Source organism: Oncorhynchus mykiss, chromosome 24 (assembly GCF_057628025.1).
Source record: "Oncorhynchus mykiss isolate SJ-2025 chromosome 24, ASM5762802v1, whole genome shotgun sequence".
NCBI lineage: Eukaryota > Metazoa > Chordata > Actinopteri > Salmoniformes > Salmonidae > Oncorhynchus > Oncorhynchus mykiss.
The window spans coordinates 18,623,994-18,645,431 of NC_143045.1; the positions used below are offsets into that span (position 1 = coordinate 18,623,994).

Consider the following 21,438-nt stretch of genomic DNA (forward strand, 5'->3'; position numbering starts at 1 on the left):
ACATGATGAGTAAATATTAACTATTTCAACTGTGATGAATACAACTAGCTATGATATCTCACCGATTTACTAAAGGATTGATTCATCACCAGACCAAGCTACTCTTTAGAAGTAACATGTCATATGTAGCCTACGGGCCAAAAAATTAATTATTGACTTTCACCTGCATTCTGTCACAAGGTTTGCATCACAGGATGTTTTACTGCCCTTAGGCCTATTATAACTAACTACAGTCTAATGACTGTAGTTAATGAAACCCGTTCTATGCCATTTGTGAGGTATTCTTTGCAAACTGATTAATTACTTTTATGATGTGCTCCACATTCCTCACAATAGAATATGATCTTGTAGAAAACATTCTGTGTCAAATGAAGCACATTTGTCAATTACTCTCAAATGGCTTCACCATGGTGTTTTAACCTATGGAACATTGTGCATGAAGTCCTCTTATCTCTTGATTTTAGAAACTGTCAGCAGTGTCAGAGCTTCTGGGCACAGGGATGGATGTGTGCATGAACAAAGCTGGCCTGGCCCATCCTCAGTCACTGCAGAATGGCAAAACCGATGGCTGGAGGACGTGATTGATGTAGGCGTCACTGTCCATGTTTATATATGGAAGCCCATTCCCGCCACCCAATACATTTTTCAAATGTTGATACTATCTAAAAATGTTGAGATGAAAACAGAGAAGAAGTCGAGACTTTGGGATTGTAAGGTTCTATCTGCGCAATACATAGTTCTGAGATATTCAGCATTTACGTTTTCACATCCCAGATTTTCACATCTCAATTCTTCTTTCATAACCCATTAAGGTCCTCACCATAAAGGTAACTAAAGTGCGATTATCAAAATCCTAAGACATTTGTAAATCTGTTTTCTTAGGGGGTTGCAATCACAGATTGAACCTTATGCCTCTGAAATGTCAATCTATTTAAATAAGGTTCTATCTGCCACAAAATGTTAATTATTTCAATTTCAATAGAAAAGTGCAGCCATTTAAATATTAAATATAGAGAATACTCTTCCTTCTTTCTAATCACATCATCAAATATATGAATTCATATTCATTACACATTTGTTAAACTGATAGTTCCCTAAAATGACTCTACTGTATATCCTATGGATAACTAGCAACATTGCTAAAGCTTAGCTCTGGATGACTAAGCTAATATGTTTGTCTGTTCTCTGACACTCAAAGTCAGTAAACTACTTGCAACTTATCAATGAAATGTGGTAAGTTTGTATTTTTAGTGAAATACCCCTTCCATGCAAGTTTTCGTGTGGATATAGAACAAGACAAAAACAGCAATGCCTCTGCTAAGGGCCATAAACATTATCTAAGGCACTTGTTTTTATTTGTTTATACCATAAAAAAGTTTACGTTATGGCCATTCTTCTGAAAAAGTGGTGAAAAAAATGTAAGTAATTTAAAAAGAGTACCAGAACCTATGATATGAATAGTCAAGGACTTGGGACTATAAGGTTATATCTGCCAAAGTATAGTTTTGAGAATTTTTCCCAGATCTCAGAGCTATTTTGTGATGCCTTCAATCAATCAATCAATAAAATATTTATAAAGCCATTTTTATAAAGTGCTATACAGAAACTCAGCCTAAAACCCCAAACAGCAAGCAATGCAGATGTTGAAGCATGGTGGCTAGGAAAAACTCCCTAGAAAGGCAGGAACCTAAGAAAAAACCTAGAGAGGAACCAGGCTCTGAAGGGTTGGCAGTCCTCTTCTGGCTGTGCCGGGTTGAGATTATAACAGTACATGGCCAAGATGTTCAAACGTTCCTAGATGACCAGCAGGGTCAAAGAATAATAATAATCACAGTGGTTGTAGAAGGTGCAACAGGTCAGCACCTCAGGAGTAACTGTCAGTTAACTTTTCATAGCCGAGCATAAAGAGACAGCAGGTGTGGTAGAGCAAGAAAGAGTCAAAAACAGCGGGTCCAAGACAAGGTAGCACATCCAGTGAACAGGTCAGGGTTACATAGCCGCAGGCAGAACGGTTGAAACTGGAGCAGCAGCAAGACCAGGTGGACTGGGGGCAGCAAGGAGTCATCAGGCCAGGTAGTCCTGAGGCAAGGTCCTAGGGCTCAGGTCCTCTGGGAGGGGAGGGAGAGGGAGAGAGAGAATTAGAGGAAGCATACTTAAATTCACACAGGACACCAGATAAGACAGGAGAAATACTCCAGATATAACAGACTGATCCTAGTCCCCCAACACATAAACTATTGCAGCATAAATACTGGAGGCTGAGACAGGAGGGGTCGGGAGACACTGTGACCCCGTCCGACGATACCCCCAGACAGGGCCAACCAGGCAGGCTATAACCCCACCCACTTTGCCAAATTACAGCCCCCACACTACTAGAGGGATATCTTCAAACCACCAACTTACTACCCTGAGACAAGGCTGAGTATACTGTAGCCCACAAAGATCTCCCTCACGGCACATGCCTGAGGGGGGCGCCAACCCGGACAGGAAGATCACGTCAGTGACTCAACCCACTCAAGTGACGCACCCCTCCTAGGGACAGAATGAAAGAGCACCAGTAAGCCAGTGACTCAGCCCCCGTAATATGGTTAGAGGCGGAGAGAAGGGAACCGACCAGGCAGAAACAGCAAGGGCGGTTTGTCGCTCCAGTGCCTTTCCGTTCACCTTCACACCCCTGGGCCAGACAACACTCAATCATAGGACCTACTGAACAGATGAGCCTTCAATAAAGACTTAAAGGTCAAGACCGAGTCTGCGTCTCTCACATGGATAGGCAGACCATTCCATAAAAATTGAGTTCTATGGGCTAAAGCCCTGCCTCCAGCTGTTTGCTTAGAAATTCTAAGGACAATAAGGAGGCCTTTATCTTGTGACCGAAGCATACATGTAGGTATGTACGGCAGGACCAAATCGGAGACATATGTATGAGCAAGCCCATGTAATGCTTTGTAGGTTAGCAGTAAAACCTTGAAATCATCCCTAGACTTAACAGGAAGCCAGCATAGAGAGGCTTGCACTGGAGTAATATGATCAAATTTTGGGGTTCTAGTCAAGATTCTAGCAGCCATGTTTAGCACTAACTGAAGTTTATTTAGTGATTTAACCGGGTAGCCGGAAAGTAGAGAATTGCAGTAGTCTAATCTAGAAGTGACAAAAGCATGGATGAATTTCTGCATAATTTTTGGACAGAACATTTCAGATTTTTGCAATGTTATGTAGATGGAAAAAAGCTGTCCTTGAAATAGTCTTGATATGTTTGTCAAAAGAGAGATCAGGGTCCAGAGTAACACCAATGTCCTTCACAGTTTTATTTGAGACAACTGTACAACCGTCAAGATGAATTGTCAGATCCAACAGAAGATCTCCTTGTTTCTTGGGACCTAGAACTAGCATCTCTGTTTTGTTCGAGTTTAAAGGTGAAACATTTGCTTCCTTATGTCTGAAAAACAGGCTTCCAGGAGGGCAATATTGAGTATTCACCGTGTTTCATCGAAATGTACAGCTGTGTATCATCCGCATAGCAGTGAAAGTTAACATTATGTTTTCTGAACGACATCACCAAGAGGTAAAATATATAGTGAAAACAATAGTGGTCCTAAAACGGAACCTTGAGGAACACCGAAACTTACAGTTGATTTGGACAAACCATCAACATTTACCATCTTCACGATTGCAGTCTCAGTGCTATGATGGGGTCTGAAACCAGACTGAAGCGTGTCATATACATTATTTGTCTTTAGGAAGGCAGTGAGTTGCAACAGCTTTTTCAAAAATGTTTGAGTGGAATGGGAGATACGATATAGGCCGATAGTTTTTTATATTTTTTTTGTCTTTTTCAAGAGAGGCTTTATTACTGCCACTTTTAGTGAGTTAGGTACACATCTGGTGGATAGGTAGCCATTTATTATGTTCTACATAGGAGGGCCAAGCACAGGAAGCAACTCTTTCAGTAGTTTAGTTGGAATAGGGTCCAGTATGCAGCTTGAAGGTTTAGAGGCCATGACTATTTTCATGAATGTGTCAAGAGATATAGGATTAAGTGTCTCCCTTGATCCTAGGTCCTGTCAGTGTTGTGCAGACTCAGGACAACTGCGTTTTGGAGAAACACGCAGATTTAAAGAGAATTTGCTTTCTAATGATCATGATCTTTTCGTCAAAGAAGTTCATGAATTTATCATTGCTGAAGTGAAAGCCATCCTCTCTTGAGGAATGCTGCTTATTAGTTAGCTATGTGACAGTATACATTTTTTGGGGGGGGGATTGTTCTTATTCTCCTCAATTAAGTTGGAAAAACAGGATGATGAAGCAGCAGTGGTGGAGTGCCTTTTTCATGAATCAATAAGTACAGTAAATCACCTTACATTCAATCATTTTTTATTGACAACCCAGGATTGTGTGATTGGATTGCAGATAGAATCTGATACCACCAAGTTAATTGGTGTTCACGCAGAGAGAGAACATTCTGAGTTTTACTTTCCTTTAAAAAAAATCTGACACATCTCACACGTAAATGACCAACTAAAGAAAAACTCGGCTATCTAGCTGTCTGGCTGGACGGACCTAGCTGGCTGGACGGACCTAGCTATCTTGCTGGCCGGCCGGACCTAACTATCCTGCCGGCTGGACCTAGCTATCTGGCTGGTCGGTCGGCCGGACCTAGCTATCTGGCTGGTCGGTCGGCCGGACCTAGCTATCTGGCTGGTCGGTCGGCCGGACCTAGCCATCTTGCCAGCTGGACCTAGCTACCTGGTTGGCCTTTCCTATGTAGGCCTTTCCTACGCACTTCTCATTAGTTGGCATTCAGACTTACCTTTTGCAGGTCCGTAACAGACTTTGCAGGTGTGGTTCACTTACGTGCCCTGAATAGATTTAATTAAACTGCTGAAAACCCTCCCACTTGCTGGCCAATATTTTTGTGTCAAGTTTTCATTCAATAGGGTTTTCAGTACATTTATCTAAAGCCATCCCTTTAGATGTGGTGTACCTTTAATTTACATTTTCTCAACAGACTCACTATAATATATTGAGAGAACGGTTCAGAATATTAAGGATCAATTTAAAAAAAGCCATGTAAATAAATACACACATATTTGTCTCCTTTTCCGCACCAATAGATTTGTATGTTATTTAGGGTTAGGAAAGTATTCATGAATAATAATACAAAAATAGGTTTTTTCAAAAATAGAGCCTTTACACACAAAATATATTGGTGAAACAAAAATACGGTGGTTTTATTCATCCTTAAAGTTGTCATATTCAATTGTTCAATTAGAAAGTTAGAAAAGTCAACAATAGGGGTTGAACAGTAGTCCTATAAATCTACCCTAACAATCCTCACTCATTTGGTCTGCGTTCCATAATGATTCAGATAGGCTACATATTCCAAATGATTGCACAAGTTGTAATACTATGATCCACTAATGCTACTGTAGTGATCCTCAGGAATAACCAGATCAACGTGACAAAGGGAAGAAAGGTAAACTGACTGAGGCAAAATATAAGTAAAGGGACAGTTATAAATGTGTGTGGGTATAACTGACAGTGGCTACCGATACTGGCTAATGTGTAACATCAATAAAAAAAATAATAAATACAGTGAAAAGTCTGGGAATTTAATTAAAACATTATAGAAAACATAAGTGCACTCAGTTGTTTGTAGGTTTGGACACTATACTGTCATTTGTGCATGGCTACGAAGCCTATAGCTTTTATCTCTCCGAAATGTCATTCCTGCAAGTTTTAAGGCCAGCATTTCATAAACTTTACAGAGGTATGCTTAATGCTGATAGGCTTCAGTTTGTTGCTATATGACTGGTTTCACATTTGTCTCCAGCGATCATAACATAACATTTATCTAAAACAATTGTAATTTATATTTGCAATCAGTTTATCCAAATGGCTTACTCTTTTACCTAGATCTTATCAATAGCTCCTATCAAGTTGTAAATTACAGTGCATGGAGAATGGTGTTATTTCTATCGGGGGAAAGAAAGCAGACGCTGTTCCACTTGGAACCGACAGGTTGCTTGACTTTATTCATTGTTTCATGGCCCGTTAAGGTCTTGGATTTATGAGGGAATTAAGTCAAGGTCAGAATACAACATATCTGTAGACACACATCTTCCACACAAAAGTGCATTAAAGGGAATTAAGTTCCATTTATGTGCGTATAACTTTGGTCTGAATCGGCCCCTATGTGAATGACTTATTTTTGAGGAAAAAGTCAGATAGAACCTTATAGTCAGTCCCAAGGTCAAGAGGTGTCAATGCCATTAGACTGTAGTAAGCTATAATACGCCTAAGTGCAGTAAAATGTTGTGTGATGCAAACCTTTTGACAGAATTCAGGTGACCTTGTCAATTATTCATTTTGGGGCCCATAGGCTACATATGACATGTTACTTCTAAAGAGTAGCTTAGCCTGGTGATGAATAAATTCTTCAGTAAAATCTGTGAAATATCATAGCTAGTAGTGCGGCTGGTTGGGTTGTGTATCGGAGGACGCATGACTTTCAACCTTCGTCTCTCCTGAGCACGTACGGGAGTTGTAGCGATGAGACAAGATAGTAGATACTACAACAATTGGATACCACGAAATTGGGGAGAAAAAGGGGTAAAAAAAAAATATATATATATATATATATATATATATATATATATATATATAATCATGATATCTGTGCATACGATTGTTTTTGAATGTGTACGTTATAATTCTACTGCCTTCCTACAGTTTTTGGAAGTAGTGGACATTGCCAGGCACATCCCGCCACATGTTCACGTAAGTAGGACACTTGTCTAACTTATGTCTGTCTCAGTATTCTCTGCACATCACTTCCATCAATGTTTGAATAAACGTGGGAAAAGTTTACCATAATTTAACAAATTATAACTACTGTTCTCCCGTCTTTGCACATCTTGATTGTAGATGTTCAAATGCGACCTGTGGAGCAAGTGTCATAAAGCAGTCCTGCAGGAGGATCTGATGCACTTTGATCATCTCAAAGAGGATTGAAAGTTGTTTTAAAGCTGAAGCATTGTGGAGGTTTTGAATTGTGATTTGGGGTCTGATCTGAAAATAAATATTTGCCATGAAAATTATTGTAGGCTACACTGCAGCCCCTTTACAATCTGATACTTGAGATTATGAGTTTAAATAAAGTACATTTTCTGTGACATTGTGGAACAACACTATTACAATTTTCCATCAGTAATTAGATATTTTTTTAATGAATGTGTTAAAAAAAATAAAAAAGGTTATATTTGAAGTGAATTTTGGGTTCGGAAGTTAATTATATAATAAGGTCCAATTAAACTGAATAACATGTTCTAGGAAAAATATTACAAAAAGAAGGCATTGAAAAGTAATGAAAAAACAAAATGTCTTATGTTGCATACCATAACACTAGAAAAATAATACACGAAGTATAATGCAAGGATTGCACTCTTACAATCCAAGGAGAGCTATGTAAATCTGTGACGTACCTCGCTTTCGTAGAGTTTGAGGGATTTTTCTGTTCCAGTTTTGTAAATGTACTTGCGCCTTGCTAGCTAACACATTCTGGACGTTGTGAAATGAATATATTTTTCATATCCCGCTTTGCTAATCAGTCAACTTAAAAAGGAGCCAGTCCTGACTCCCATCACATAGGTATGTACCGTTATGGGCAATGGGAGTCAGCCAGCTGTTTCTGACAATACAGCTGTATGATTGCAACAATAGATGTGGCTAGCTCGGTAGCCATCTCCTTCCATTGTTGTTATGCTAGCTAGCTATCTTGTTCTAGCTAAGAAGATTGCTACCTGCATATCCAGCCTGATATCCGTTGGATAGCTAAGGCTACCTTTGATTATTTTCAAAGTCATATGCATTTTTATCTTCGCTAGCTAGCTAAACCTTTGATGTCTAGCAATGTCCTCGCCCCCTGGCTATAGTAATGTGCTGCATCTTTCCCAGTCAGCCATGGCAGACAGAAGCGTTTTATAATCATAGTTTATTGTAGACTAATATTTAATTGTTTACTGTTTACATACTTTAAACATGTAAAATTATGGAATAATTTGTATAATCATGTCCCATAACATTATTTCCAAAGACTGTTCTTTGACACAAAAGCTAATGAAAATCCTGTTGTTTATTATCTCTTCAACAGCCCCTAAACATGGATTTCATCGAGAGCGAAGCAGAGGAGTCTGAGGAGGAATTTGGGAGTACAGCATGTGAATAATTTTGATTTTATTTCAAAGATGTCCCTTGACAGAGTTTATCCTCACAACTACTCTAAATAAGAACCATGGTAACAATGTGCAGGCTGCACACAATGTCATGTGTAATCTTACTTGATGTACAACTTCTTGATTTGTGACTTAGATGAGGAAGAGGAACAGGAGAATACCGAGGACCAAGATGAGGATGGAAACCTCAGTGGTCTGATTGATGATGGTGTGGATGAAGGGGAAGGAGAGGAAGAGGAGGAGAAGGAAGGGAAGAAAGATAAAGAAGGAGATAGTGACTCTGGGGAGGAAATTGGACACCATAAGAGGAAGAGAAGTAAGTGGTCATTCATAAATTGTTCCAATATTTATTCCTGTCAGGGCTGCACTGTGATTGCTTCCTAGCCACGTTGTAGGCTGTTTCTTCGGTCTTTGAATAAACTATAATGGTGTAAACTCTTTGATTCTATTTTGATTTGTGACACCTAACAGTGTGCAGCAGAACCATGCATACAACAATAATCACCTTTGGTGTTTGAGTATCTTGTGTTTTCTGTCTACAGGCTTTGACGACCGCTTGGATGATGATGATATTGATCTCATTGAGGAGAATTTGGGAGTGAAAGTGAAAAGGGTATTTTGATGCCATTATGACAAGCAAAATGCATTGGCATCATGGACATTGTATAGCACACAGCTGAGGTCTCATGTCATGTACCATAGTCCCACTCTCTAAAAATAGTATGTAAAAGGAGATAGACTCAAATGTTTTCCTGATACCTCTGCTCCTTCCTTATCCCCATAAACAGCAAAAGTTCCGTCGTTTGCGAGACATGTCGGACGATGAGGATGAAGAGGGAGATGATGACGTCAGGGAGGCCCATGAGAAGGACATGATAGCGGATGAGATCTTCATGGGGACGGGAGCGGATGAGGGCGAGGCATTGGATGTGCCTTTGCATCCCGGGGAGGATGAGCAGGAGGACGATGAAGAGTCTGGTATGAAGCATTTGAGATACTTCATCTATAAACAGTGGAATTGTTTTGAGTTAGCAGATTTTTAAAAGCCATTTCAATATGTTTGAGTCATAGGTATTTGTATTTTTTTCTCAGATATCGATGACTTTATTGTGGATGATGACGGACAGCCCTTGAAGAAACCCAAGTGGAGGAAGAAGCTGCCAGGATATACAGATGCGTAAGTGATTCTGACATTTAATTGAATCACTTAGATCTCAATTTGCAGTAGCCTCTCCACCTGGAAGCTCAACCGAAAGTATGAAGTCCTATCTGTGCAATAGAATTTGATATGTTAAGTGTGTCCCAAATGGCATCCTATTCCCCTATAGGCCCTGGTCAAAAGTAGTGCACTATAAAGGGAATAGGATGCCATTTGGGATGCAATCATGTTTACCTTTACTCACCTGCAGTATTTAGTATTGAGCACCACTCCTTTTTTTACAGAGCACTTCAGGAGGCCCAGGAGATATTCGGAGGGGACTTTGACTTTGCCGAGTTTGACACTGAAGCCTATGAAGATGCAGAGGAGGAGGAGGATGCAGATGAAGAGTCATGGGACCGGCCCAAGAAGCAGACCAAGAAGAGGGTGGGCCGACGCAGTATCTTTGAGATCTATGAGCCCAGTGAGCTGGAGAGCAGTCACATGACGGACCAGGACAATGAGATCCGTTCCACTGACATGCCAGAGAGGTTCCAGGTGTGTATACTTCTATAGGATGCGTCCCAAATGGCACTCGAACCCATAGAGCTCTGGTCAAATGTAGGGCACTATATAGGGAATAGGGTGCCATTTGGAACACAGCCATCATAGTCATAGGGACATGTGAGCACCTGAAATTCACCTATAACTGTTATGGGCTTGACTCTATAACCCATTGGTATTCAAACTATTTCTTCAGTCAGTATTTATGGGGACCACATTCTTTTCACAATAATTTTGTGTGACCCCACACCACCCCAAATATAATGACACAACCTTAAAATCAGCACACTTTGATGTTCACATCAACAAATAACCTTCAATTCAAAACATTTTAATCTATAATCAAAATTTAAAAACATTTAAACATTTTAAAAATATAAAATAATATATATATATATATATATATATATATATATATATATATATATATATATATATATATATATATATATATATATATATATATATATTATATAAGTACCAGTCAAAAGTTTGGACACTTACTCATTCAAGGGTTTATTTAAATGTTTACTAAGAGTGTGCAAAGCTGTAATCAAGGCAAAGGGTGGCTACTTTGAAGAATCAACTATACAGTATATTTTGATTTGTTTAACACTTTTATGTTTACTACATGATTCCATTTGTGTTATTTCATAGTTTAGATGTCTTCACTGTTATTCTACAATGTAGAAAATAGTAAAAATAAAGAAAAATCCTTGACTAAGTAGGTGTGTCCAAACTTTTGACTGGTGCTGTACTTATTTCATTTTTTGGGTTGACCTCACTCTAGTTCCCCCACGACCCTGACTTTGAATACCACTTACTTTGAATAACATTGACTTTGAATACCACTGCTGTAGCCCATACCCTTTTCTATGTGTGTGGTCTTGTTGTTTTTAGTTGCGCTCCACTTGTGTGAAGCCTGCAGAGGATGATGAGTTGGAACAGGAGGCTGAGTGGATCTATAGGAATGCCTTCTCTACTCTCACCATCTCCATGCAGGTACTGGAGTGAGGATATTTTAGCTGGGTCTCATAAGACAATTAGTTCAAGCTGATGCTACAGTCTACAGTGCATTCGGAAAGTATTCAGAACCCTTAACTTTTTTCACATTTTTATTACTTTTACATACCTTTTTCTAAAATTGATTAAATTGGTTTAAATTGGTACTCAGTACTTTGTTGAATCACCTTTGGCATCGATTGCAGGCTCGACTCTTCTTGGGTATGACGCCACAAGCTTGGCACACCCGTATTTGGGGAGTTTCTCCCATTCTTCTCTGCAGATCCTCTCAATCTCTGTCAGGCTGGATGTGGAGCGTTGCTGCACAGCAATATTCAGGTCTCTCCAGAGATGTTAAATCAGGTTCAAGTCCGGGCTCTGGCTGGGCCACTCAAGGACATTCAGAGACTTGTCCCGAAGCCACTACTGCATTGTCCTGTTGGAAAGTGCATCTTAACCCCAGTCTGAGGTCCTGAGCGCTCTGGAGCAGGTTTTCATCAAGGATGTCTCTGTACTTTGCTCCATTCATCTTACCCTCGATCCTGACTAGTCTCCCAGTCCCCTGCCGCTGAAAAACATCCCCATAGCATGATGATGCCACCATCATGCTTCACCGTGAGGATGGTATTGGACAGGTGATGAGCAGTGCCTGGTTTCCTCCAGATTTGACACTTTGAATTCAGGCCAAAGAGTTCAATCTTGGTTTCATCAGACCAGAGCATCTTGTTTTTCATGGTCTGAGTCCTTTAGATGCCTTTTGGCAAACTCCAAGCGGGCTGTCATGTGCCTTTTACTGAGGAGTGGCTTCCGTCTGGACATTCTACGATAAAGGCCTGATTAGTGGAGTGCTGCAGAGATGGTTAACCTTCTGGCAGGTTCTCCCATCTCCACAGAGGAACTAGAGCTCTGTCAGAGCTCAGGGCTCTTCTCCCCCGATTGCTGAGTTTAGCCGGGCAGCCAGCATTAAGAAGAGCCTTGGATGTTCCAAACGTCTTCCATTTAAGAATGATGGAGGCCACTGTTTTCTTGATGACCTTCAATGCTGCAGGAATGCTCTGGTACCCCTCCCCAGATCTGTGCCTAGGCACAATCCTGTCTCAGAGCTCTATGGATAATTCCTTAGACCATGGCTTGGTTTTGCTCTGACATGCACTGTCAACTGTGGGACCTTATACGGACAGGTGTGTGCCTATCCAAATCATGTCCAATCTATTGAATTGTAGAAACATTTCAAGGATGATCATTGGAAGCAGGATGTACCTGAGCCCAATATAGAGTGTAATAGCAAATGGTCTGAATACTTATGTAAATAAGGTATTTCAGATTTCTCTAAAAACCTGTTTTCGCTTTGTCATTATGGGGCATTGTGTGTAAATAGATGAGGGAAAACAATTATTTATTCCATTTTAGAATAAGGCTGTAGGTCTGTTTTTAAAATGCTTGTGTTTTTGAAATAAAATATTCTGTGTTTTCAGGAGAACGCAGACTATTTGGACAGAGGTCCAGCCACTACATTCAGCAGAAAAGGCCCCAGCACCATCCAGAAGATTAAAGAGGCTTTGAATTTCATGAGAAACCAACACTTTGAGGTATTACACAGTTCCTCTATCACTGTAGGTAATGTGAGTTCTTCCATATCATTTTAGTTAGTTAATACAACTGTACTTGTTATTTTACCTCAAGGTTCCGTTCATAGCGTTCTACAGGAAAGAGTATGTGGAACCTGAACTCAATATCAATGATCTGTGGAAAGTTTGGCAGTGGGATGAGAAGGTAATATACTGTAGCATTGGATTTTTGTTAACTTCCTCCCTTAATTTATTCTCTCTGTTTAATTACTGTTTAATCTGGGACTGTCTTTCCTCCTCAGTGGACCCAGCTGAAAACCCGCAAACAGAACCTGAGACGCCTGTTCCAGAAGATGCAGGGATACCAGTTTGAACAGATCTCAGCAGACCCAGATAAGCCACTGGCTGATGGCATTCGACCATTAGACACTTCAGATTTAGAGCGGTAAGGCTTGTCATGTCCAACATGTTTGTAAGTAAGCCTTGTCTGAGCCAGAATGGCCCATAGGGCAGTAGCCTATCTCCTGTTTCTGTAGTATGATGCACCTTGATGTACAAGTACACCCCCTGGACAGGACCCTAGTCATGTTATGACACCTTTATTATCTTTGTTGTATCAGAGTGCTGACCTGATTATGTTTGTCTGACAAGGCTGAAGGATGTCCAGTCTAGTGATGAACTGGGCGACGTCTACAACCATTTCCTGCTGTACTATGGCCGGGATATCCCAAAGATGCAGAATGCAGCCAGGTCCAGCAAGAAGAAGCTGAAGAAGATCAAAGAAGTGGATGAAGATGGTACGATTTAGATTATATATTGTAAGATTGTGAAAGCACAGTGGATCTTTGCCCTCATCAGAATAATTATCATGTATTCTGTTTGCAGGTAATGAGCAGGAAGTAGTAGAGGAGGAGGAAGAGGAAGAAGAGGAGCACCCGAAGGGGCCGGACCTGAAGCTTGCATCTCGCAGGGATATGTACAGCATCTGCCAGGGTGCAGGACTGGGTGAGTTCTTTATCATGTGTGTCCAGTAGGTGTCACTATCAGCACCTTTTACAAACAGATGTGTGTGCCATACACCTTCAGGTCTGTACAGTTAGCTCGTTATAATACAAAACTTGCTAAGTAATGTGACTAGTGACTAGTGTACTTAAACAGAGTTTTCCAATCGAAGTGCACTTGCTGTATCATGAGCCGACTATATTTGCAACAGTTTTTGAGTCCACCGTTTAAAGGGTTCTCTCATCAGATGGCCTAGCCAAGAAGTTTGGTCTGACTCCAGAGCAGTTTGGAGAGAACCTACGTGACAGTTACCAGCGTCACGAGACGGAGCAGTTTCCTGCTGAGCCAATGGAGCTGGCTAAGGACTACATCTGCAGGTTAACCAGCAACACATTTTTGCACTGTATACAGAATACATTTTCATATAAAGATAACCCAACCATTTTAGCAGTAACAGGGGTGGTGTTGAGAGGTGAATATGCAAACTTGTGGCACCATTTGAGATGCAAACCTATACCTTCCACAATACTACTAATAGTGTGTTCTCTCTGCCTGTGCAGCCAGTTTAGCACAGCGGAGGCAGTACTGGAGGGAACTCGCTACATGGTCGCCATGCAGATCGCTCGGGAGCCTCTAGTCAGACATGTGCTCCGACAGACATTCCAGGAGAGAGCCAAGATCAACATCAAACCCACCAAGAAGGGAAAGAAGGTATACACCACCTATTTGCAATAGGGTTAAAAAAATCACGGTAACTTTCTAAGAATTCCCAGGTTTTCCAGAAATCTTGGTTGGAAGATTCCTGCAATCAGGAGTGAATAAGCAAGAAGTCCTTTATCTTTCTACCAGCAATTCCTGGAAAACCTGGGAATTTGGGGAAAACTACTGCAATTCTGCAACCCTATTCAGCAATTACCACCACTTCTTTGTTGGTTGTATTAGTGGTGTATTTAGGTCTTTCATGGAATATACAGTACTTTCAGAGGTGACAGGTAGCTTAGCGGTTTGAACTTTGGACTGTAACTGCAAGGTTGTTTGTTCGAATTCCTGATCTGGCAAGGTGGAAAAATCTGCCGTTCTGCCCTTGAGCAAGGCCGTTAACCCCCAACACAACTGCTCCTCTGATTCAGAGGGGTTGGGTTAAATGTGGAAGACACATTTTGGTTGAATGTATTCAGTTGTGCAACTGACTAGGTATCCCCTTTCCTCATTCATACCCCTTGACTTATTCCACATTTTGTTGTTACATTCTGAATTCAAAATTGACAACACAATGCTGGAATGGCTTCAGAACAGGAATGTGAAAGTCCTTGAGTGGCCCAGCCAAAGCCCAGTCTAGAAACAAAATCAATTGAATCAATTTTGAATTCAGGCTGTAACACATCCAAATGTGGAATAAGTCAAGGGGTATGAATACTTTCTGAAGAGATGAGTTTATATTGTATAGAAAAAACACATTTAACAAGTTAATGTCTTTTCATTGATTCATATTTTTACATTTGAGTTATTTAGCAGATTAGTGTGTCATTATCTAGATTAGACTACTCTACCATACATGTATGTGGTCTAATCTCTCCTGTAGGATGTGGATGAGGCCCATTATGGCTTCTCCTTTAAATACCTGAAAAACAAGCCTGTAAAGGAGCTGAATGGAGACCAGTTCCTCAAGATGTTGCAGGCAGAGGAAGAGGGCCTGCTCACCATTAACGTCTGTATTGACCTGATTGGAGTGAAGGGGTGAGGTCTTGTTATTATAACATTGTGTAATAACATATTAATATCATTATAGTCTGCATCCCAAATGGCAGCATATTCACTAAATAGTGCACTACGCTCTGGTCGAATGTAGTGCATTATGTAGGGAATATGGTGCCATTTGCGACGATGCCGCTGAGTTTTGTGTAATAACATATTAATGATGTGTAATAACATTAATAACATGTAATAACATATTAATAACACGTAATAACACGTTCCAAAATGTGCTCTGTTTACGTGTATACTGTCCTGAGTCAGTCAAGTATCCATGCTATCACTATGTTTGTTGAGCAGGTACGGAGGTGACCAGGCATACTATGAAGAGATCAAGCAGTTTTACTACAGAGATGAGTTCAGCCACCAGGTTCAGGAGTGGAACAGACAGCGCACTCTGGCCATCGAGCGCTCCCTCAAACAGTTCCTTTACCCGCAGATGGCGAAAGAGCTGAAGAACAAACTTATTGCAGAAGCAAAGGAGAACATCATCAAGGTACCCCACCCCCCCCCTCCACACACACACACACACACACACACACACACACACACACACCCAAGGAGGAGGATAAATCTTCTGCAGCAACTTCCATTATTATCTCAACATTTCATTAGATCTTCTTTTCATTACGTTGATGTGACGTCGTTGCTACTGTGGTATTGATTACTTATTTTCTTATTCCGGTATCGACTTTCCAAAGCAGGTGGCACAGAGCACTGATGTATGTTGAGCCTGCTACAGTGTTGTGATAGTGGTTGCCTGCCCCTCAGGCCTGCAGCAGGAAGCTGTATAACTGGCTGAAGGTGGCGCCCTATCGGCCCGACCAACAAGTGGAGGAGGAGGAGGACGAGGAGCTCATGTCTGAGGCCCAGGGCAAAGGGATCCGCGTGCTGGGAGTGGCCTTCTCATCCAGCAGGTAGACTACTGCACACTGTCTCTGACTTCACTTTGTACGTGTCCCAAATGGCACCCTATTCCCTATGTAGTGCACTACTTTTAACTAGACTCTTTGGGCTCTTGGCAAAAATAGTTCACCATATAGGGAATAAAGGGTTTAACTTCAGTAAATTGTCTTTACCACTTTTACAGTCAGCTAAATTGAATGACCTATTTATTTAATGTGTTTGTGACCATAGAATTAGGAATTATAATACAAGATAGGACTGGATCTAATTATGGTGGGATAAAGGTCAGCCATTTTGGTTAGGGAGTTGTTCAACCATGGTTTGCCAGTGCTGTGATAAAATGTATGTTTGTTAGCAAGCTAGCCAGCAAGTTTTAGAGGAATTATTCCATACATTTTTCAAATGAACTGCCAATATACCAACATTGCATTCAATCAATAGATGTGGTAAAGAGGTCAATGGAACACAGACCGTGGTGGATCGAAGGACAACGGATTGGCACACATTCAACAAATCTGATCAAACAAAGGACATAATTGTAAAATCCAGCCCACAATTCCTCCTCCACCAAACTTTAGTTGGCACTATGCATTTGGGCAGGTAGCGTTCTCCTAGCATTCGCCAAACCCAGATTAGTCCGTTGGACTGCCAGATGGTGAAGCGTGATTCATCACTCCAGAGAACACGTTTCCACTGCTCCAGAGTCTAATGGCGGAGAGCTTTACACCACTCCAGCCAACGCTTGGCATTGCTCATGGTGATCGTAGGCTTATGTGCAGCTGCTTGGCCATGAAAACCCATTTCATGACTCTCCCGACGAACAGTTATTGTGCTAACGTTGCTTCCAGAGGCAGTTTGGAACTCGGTAGTGAGTGTTGCAACTGAGGACAGACGATTTTTACTCACTTCAGCACTCGGCGGTACCGTTCTGTGAGCTACCACTTTGCGGCTGAGCTATTGTTGCCACTTCACAATAACAGTGCCCTCAAAGCTCATCACTAAGCTAAAGATCCTGGGACTAAACACCTCCCTCTGCAACTGGATCCTGGACTTCCTGACTGGCCGCCCCCAGGTGGTAAGGGTAGGTAACAACACATCCGCCACGCTGATCCTCAGCACAGGGGCCCCTCGGGTGCGTGCTCAGACCCCTCCTGTACTCCCTGTTCACTCATGACTGCATGGCCAGGCATGACTCCAACACCATCATTAAGTTTGCCGATGACACAACAGTGGTAGGCCTGATCACCAACAACGACGAGACAGCCTATAGAGAGTAGGTCAGAGACCTGACCGTGTGGTACCAGGGCAACAACCTCTCCCTCAACGTGATCAAGACAAAGGAGATGATTGTGGACTGCAGGAAAGGAGGACTGAGCACTCCCCCATTTTCATCGACAGGGCTGTAGTGGAGCAGGTTGAGAGCGTCAAGTTCCTTGGTGTCCACATCACCAACAAACTAACATGATCCAAGCACACCAAGACAGTCGTGAAGAGAACACAACAACACCTATTCCCCCTCAGGAGACTGAAAAGATTTGGCATGGGTCCTCAGATCCTCAAAAGGTTCTACAGCTGCACATTGAGAGCATCCTTACTGGTTGCATCACTGCCTGGTATGACAACTGCTCGGCCTCCGACCACAAGGCACTACAAAGGGTAGTGCGTACCCGACCAGTACATCACTGGGGCCAAGCTTCCTGCCATCCAGGACCTCTATCTATGTCAAAGACACCAGCGGTTGTCAAAGGCGGTTTTCAAAGACTTTTGCCACCCTAGTTACCCTAGTCATAGACTGTTCTCTCTGCTACCGCATGGCAAGCTGTACCAGAAAGCCAAGTCTAGGTCCAAGAGGCTTCTAAACAGCTTCTACTCCCAAGCCATAAGACTCCTGAAAATCTAATCAAATGGCCACCCAGACTATTTGCATTGCCTGCACCCCCCCCCCCCCCCCCCCCTTAGTTCTGCTACTACTCTCTGTTTATTATCACTTTAATAACTCTACCTACATGTACATATTATCTCAATTACCCCGACTAACCGGTGCCCTCGCACATTGACTCTGTACCGGTACCCCCTGTTTATAACCTCGCTATTGCTATTTTATTGCTGCTCTTTAATTATTTGTTACTTTTATTTCTTATTTTTTTAAGTATTTTTCTTAAAACTGCATTGTTGGTTAAGGGCATGTTAGTAAGCATTTCATGATAAGGTTTGTTATATTTAGAGCATGTGACAAATAACAATTGATTTGATTTGATTTGACTTACAGTTGACCCGGGCAGCTCTAGCAGGGCTGAAATTTTACAAACTGACTTGTTGGAAGGGTGGCATCCTATGATGGTGCCACATTGAAAGTCACAGAGCTGTTCAATATAGGGAAATCTACTTCCAATGTTTGTCTATGGAGGTTGCATGGCTGTGTGCTCAATTTTATACACCTGTCATCAACGAGTGTGGCTGAAATAGCCGAATCTACTAAAGGGATGTCCACATGCTTTTGTATACAGTATATAGTGCATTAACATTTAGAAGTAGTTCCTTCTCAGGTTTATAAGAGTTGAGTGACTGCTATGCTAACTCCCGTTACCCCCACGGCATCTTTCACCCTACGTGTTTCCATGGCATTTTCATTATTTTGGTAGTTACAATGACCTCTTTACCTCATGTATGCAGTCAATCCACAGCCATACACTGGCGGAAATCAGTTGATGATAGGACTTTTAAATGCAGCAAGTATCATATAATATCACTCAAAGTTTTCCAAAGTCAATACTTTTGTAGAGCCACTTTTTGCTGCAATTACAGCTGCAAGTCTCTTGGGTTATGTCTTTATAAGCTTGGCACATCTAGCCAATGGGATTTTTGCCCATTCTTCAAGGCAAAACTGCTCCAGCTCCTTCAAGTTGGATGGGTTCTGCTGGAGTACAGCAATCTTTAAGTCATACCACAGATTCTCAATTGGATTGAGGTCTGGGCTTTGACTAGGCCATTCCAATACATTTAAATGTTTCCCTTTAACCACTCGAGTGCTGCTTTAGAAGTATGTTTAGGGTCATTTTCCTGCTGGAAGGTGAACCTCCGTCCCAGTCTCACATCTCTGGAAGACTGAAACAGGTTTCCCTCAAGAATTTCCCTGTATTTAGCGCCATCCATCATTCCTTCAATTCTGACCATTTTCCCAGTCCTTGCCGATTAAAAACATCCCCACAGCATGATGCTGCTACCACCATGCTTCACTGTGATGATGGTGTTCTCTGGGTGATGAGAGGTGCGTTTTCCTTGATGGCCAAAAAGCTCAATTTTAATCTCATCTGACCAGAGTACCTTCTTCCATATGTGGGGGGCGTCACCCACATGCCTATTAGGTAACGCCAAACTTGTTTTCTTATTTTTTTCTTTAAGCAATAGCTTTTTTTCTGGCCACTCTTCCCTAAAACCCAGCTCTGTGAGGTGTACGGCTTAAAGTAGTCATTGTGGACAGATGCTCCAATCTCCGCTGTGGAGCTTTGCAACTCCTTCAGGGTTATCTTTGGTCTCTTTGTTTCCTCTCTGATTAATGCCCTCCTTGCCTGGTCCGTGAGTTTTGGCAGGTTTGTTGTGGTGTCATATTCTTTCCATTTTTTAATAATGGATTTAATGGTGCTCTGTGGGATGTTCAAAGTTTCTGATATTTTCTTATAACTCAACCCTGATCTGTACTTCTCCACAACTTTGTCCCTCCTTGGTCTTCATGGTGCTGCTTACTTGGTGGTGCCCCATGCTTAGTGGTGTTGCAGACTCTGGGGCCTTTCAGAACAGGTGTATATATACTGAGATCATGTGACAGATCATGTGACACTTAGATTGCACACGGGTGACTTCTGAAGGTAATTGGTTGCACCAGATCTTATTTAGGCGCTGAGGGGGTGAATACATATGCACGCACCATAAATACTCCTGTAAACCAAACCTAGTCTAATCTGGGACACCCTAGCCTCAACAGGCAGCCAGTTTAGTTCCTGAAAGCAGCTCCTGCCTATGTGAGTATGTGGACTCACCTTCAATACTACTCTGATCAACTTATTCTGGGCTATCTGGAGTAGAGGTCGACCGACTGTGATTTTTCAACACCGATACCGATTATTGGAGGACCCCAAAAAAAGCCGACACAGATTAATCGGACGATTTTTTATTTATTTATTTGTAATAATGACAATTACAACAATACTGAATGAACACTTATTTTAACTTAATATAATACATCAATACAAATCTATTTAGCCTCAAATAAATAATGAAACATGTTCAATTTGGTTTAAATAATGCAAAAACAAAGTGTTGGAGAAGTAAAAGTGCAATATGTGCCATGTAAAAGAGCTAACGTTTGAGTTCCTTGCTCAGAACATGAGAACATATGAAAGTTGGTGGTTCCTTTTAACATGAGACTTCAATATTCTAAGGTAAGAGGTTTTAGGTTGTAGTTCATATAGTATTTATAGGATTATTTCTCTCTACCATTTGTATTTCATATACCTTTGACTATTGGATGTTCTTATAGGCACTATAGTATTGCCAGTGTTACAGTATAGCTTCTGTCCCTCTCCTCGCCCCTGCCTGGGCTCGAATCAGGAACACATCGACAACAGCCACACTCGAAGCAACGTTACCCATCGCTCCACAAAAGCCGCGGCCCTTGCAGAGCAAGGGGAACAACTACTCCAAGTTTCAGAGCGAGTGACGTTTGAAACTCTATTAGCGCGCACCCAGCTAACTAGCTAGCCATTTCACATCGGTTACACCAGCCATTAGGCTGATAGGCTTGAAGTCATAAACAGCGCTGTGCTTGCGAAGAGCTGCTGGCAAAACGCACTAAAGTGCTGTTTGAATGAATGCTTACGAGCCTGCTGCTGCCTACCTAGTCTGCCTCAGTCAGACTGCTCTATCAAATCATAGACTTAATTATAACATAACACACAGAAATACGAGCCTTTGGTCATTAATATGGTAGAATCCGGAAACTATAATTTCGAAAACAAATGTTTATTATTTCAGTGAAATACGGAACCATTCGGTATTTTATCTAACGGGTGGCATCCCTAAGTCTAAATATTCTTGTTACATTGCACAACCTTCAATGTTATGTCATAATTATGTACAATTCTGGCAAATTAGTTTGCAATGAGCCAGGCTGCCCAAACTGCTGCATATACCCTGACTCTGCGTGGAATGAACGCAAGACAAGTGACACAATTTCACCTGGTCAATATTGCCTGCTAACCTGGATTTCTTTTAG

The 21,438-nt window shown here is 41.5% G+C and overlaps 1 protein-coding gene and 1 long non-coding RNA gene across 5 annotated transcripts in view; one reads left to right on the forward strand and one right to left on the reverse strand.

Annotated features, from left to right (window-relative positions):
• Positions 1 to 1,309: 1,309 nt before the first annotated feature.
• LOC149972389 (uncharacterized) lies at positions 1,310 to 7,969 on the reverse strand. Its single transcript, XR_016491350.1, has 2 exons — positions 7,485 to 7,969; positions 1,310 to 2,108 (listed from the first exon to the last, which is right to left on the reverse strand). It is a non-coding gene; the product is annotated as an uncharacterized LOC149972389 (long non-coding RNA).
• The window catches only part of LOC110503906 (transcription elongation factor SPT6), a 30,104-nt gene continuing 15,121 nt past the window's right edge, over positions 6,456 to 21,438 (forward strand). For 2 of the 4 annotated variants that reach the window (XR_016491349.1, XM_021582538.3), the window contains exons 1-19: positions 6,456 to 6,612; positions 6,733 to 6,780; positions 8,153 to 8,219; positions 8,371 to 8,550; positions 8,777 to 8,847; positions 9,023 to 9,212; positions 9,327 to 9,411; positions 9,678 to 9,930; positions 10,837 to 10,938; positions 12,414 to 12,527; positions 12,622 to 12,711; positions 12,809 to 12,951; positions 13,158 to 13,303; positions 13,392 to 13,511; positions 13,756 to 13,885; positions 14,069 to 14,219; positions 15,091 to 15,245; positions 15,561 to 15,756; positions 16,032 to 16,177. Coding sequence is in view for 3 of the 4 variants with exons in the window: in XM_021582538.3 (XP_021438213.2) it covers positions 6,553 to 6,612; positions 6,733 to 6,780; positions 8,153 to 8,219; positions 8,371 to 8,550; positions 8,777 to 8,847; positions 9,023 to 9,212; positions 9,327 to 9,411; positions 9,678 to 9,930; positions 10,837 to 10,938; positions 12,414 to 12,527; positions 12,622 to 12,711; positions 12,809 to 12,951; positions 13,158 to 13,303; positions 13,392 to 13,511; positions 13,756 to 13,885; positions 14,069 to 14,219; positions 15,091 to 15,245; positions 15,561 to 15,756; positions 16,032 to 16,177 (2,447 nt within the window). In the remaining variant the exon portion in view is untranslated. Of the gene's footprint in view, positions 6,613 to 6,732; positions 6,781 to 7,414; positions 7,651 to 8,152; positions 8,220 to 8,370; positions 8,551 to 8,776; positions 8,848 to 9,022; positions 9,213 to 9,326; positions 9,412 to 9,677; positions 9,931 to 10,836; positions 10,939 to 12,413; positions 12,528 to 12,621; positions 12,712 to 12,808; positions 12,952 to 13,157; positions 13,304 to 13,391; positions 13,512 to 13,741; positions 13,886 to 14,068; positions 14,220 to 15,090; positions 15,246 to 15,560; positions 15,757 to 16,031; positions 16,178 to 21,438 lie in introns of those variants that run through there. The other 2 variants (XM_090218537.1, XM_090218538.1) reach the window with 2 other exon arrangements.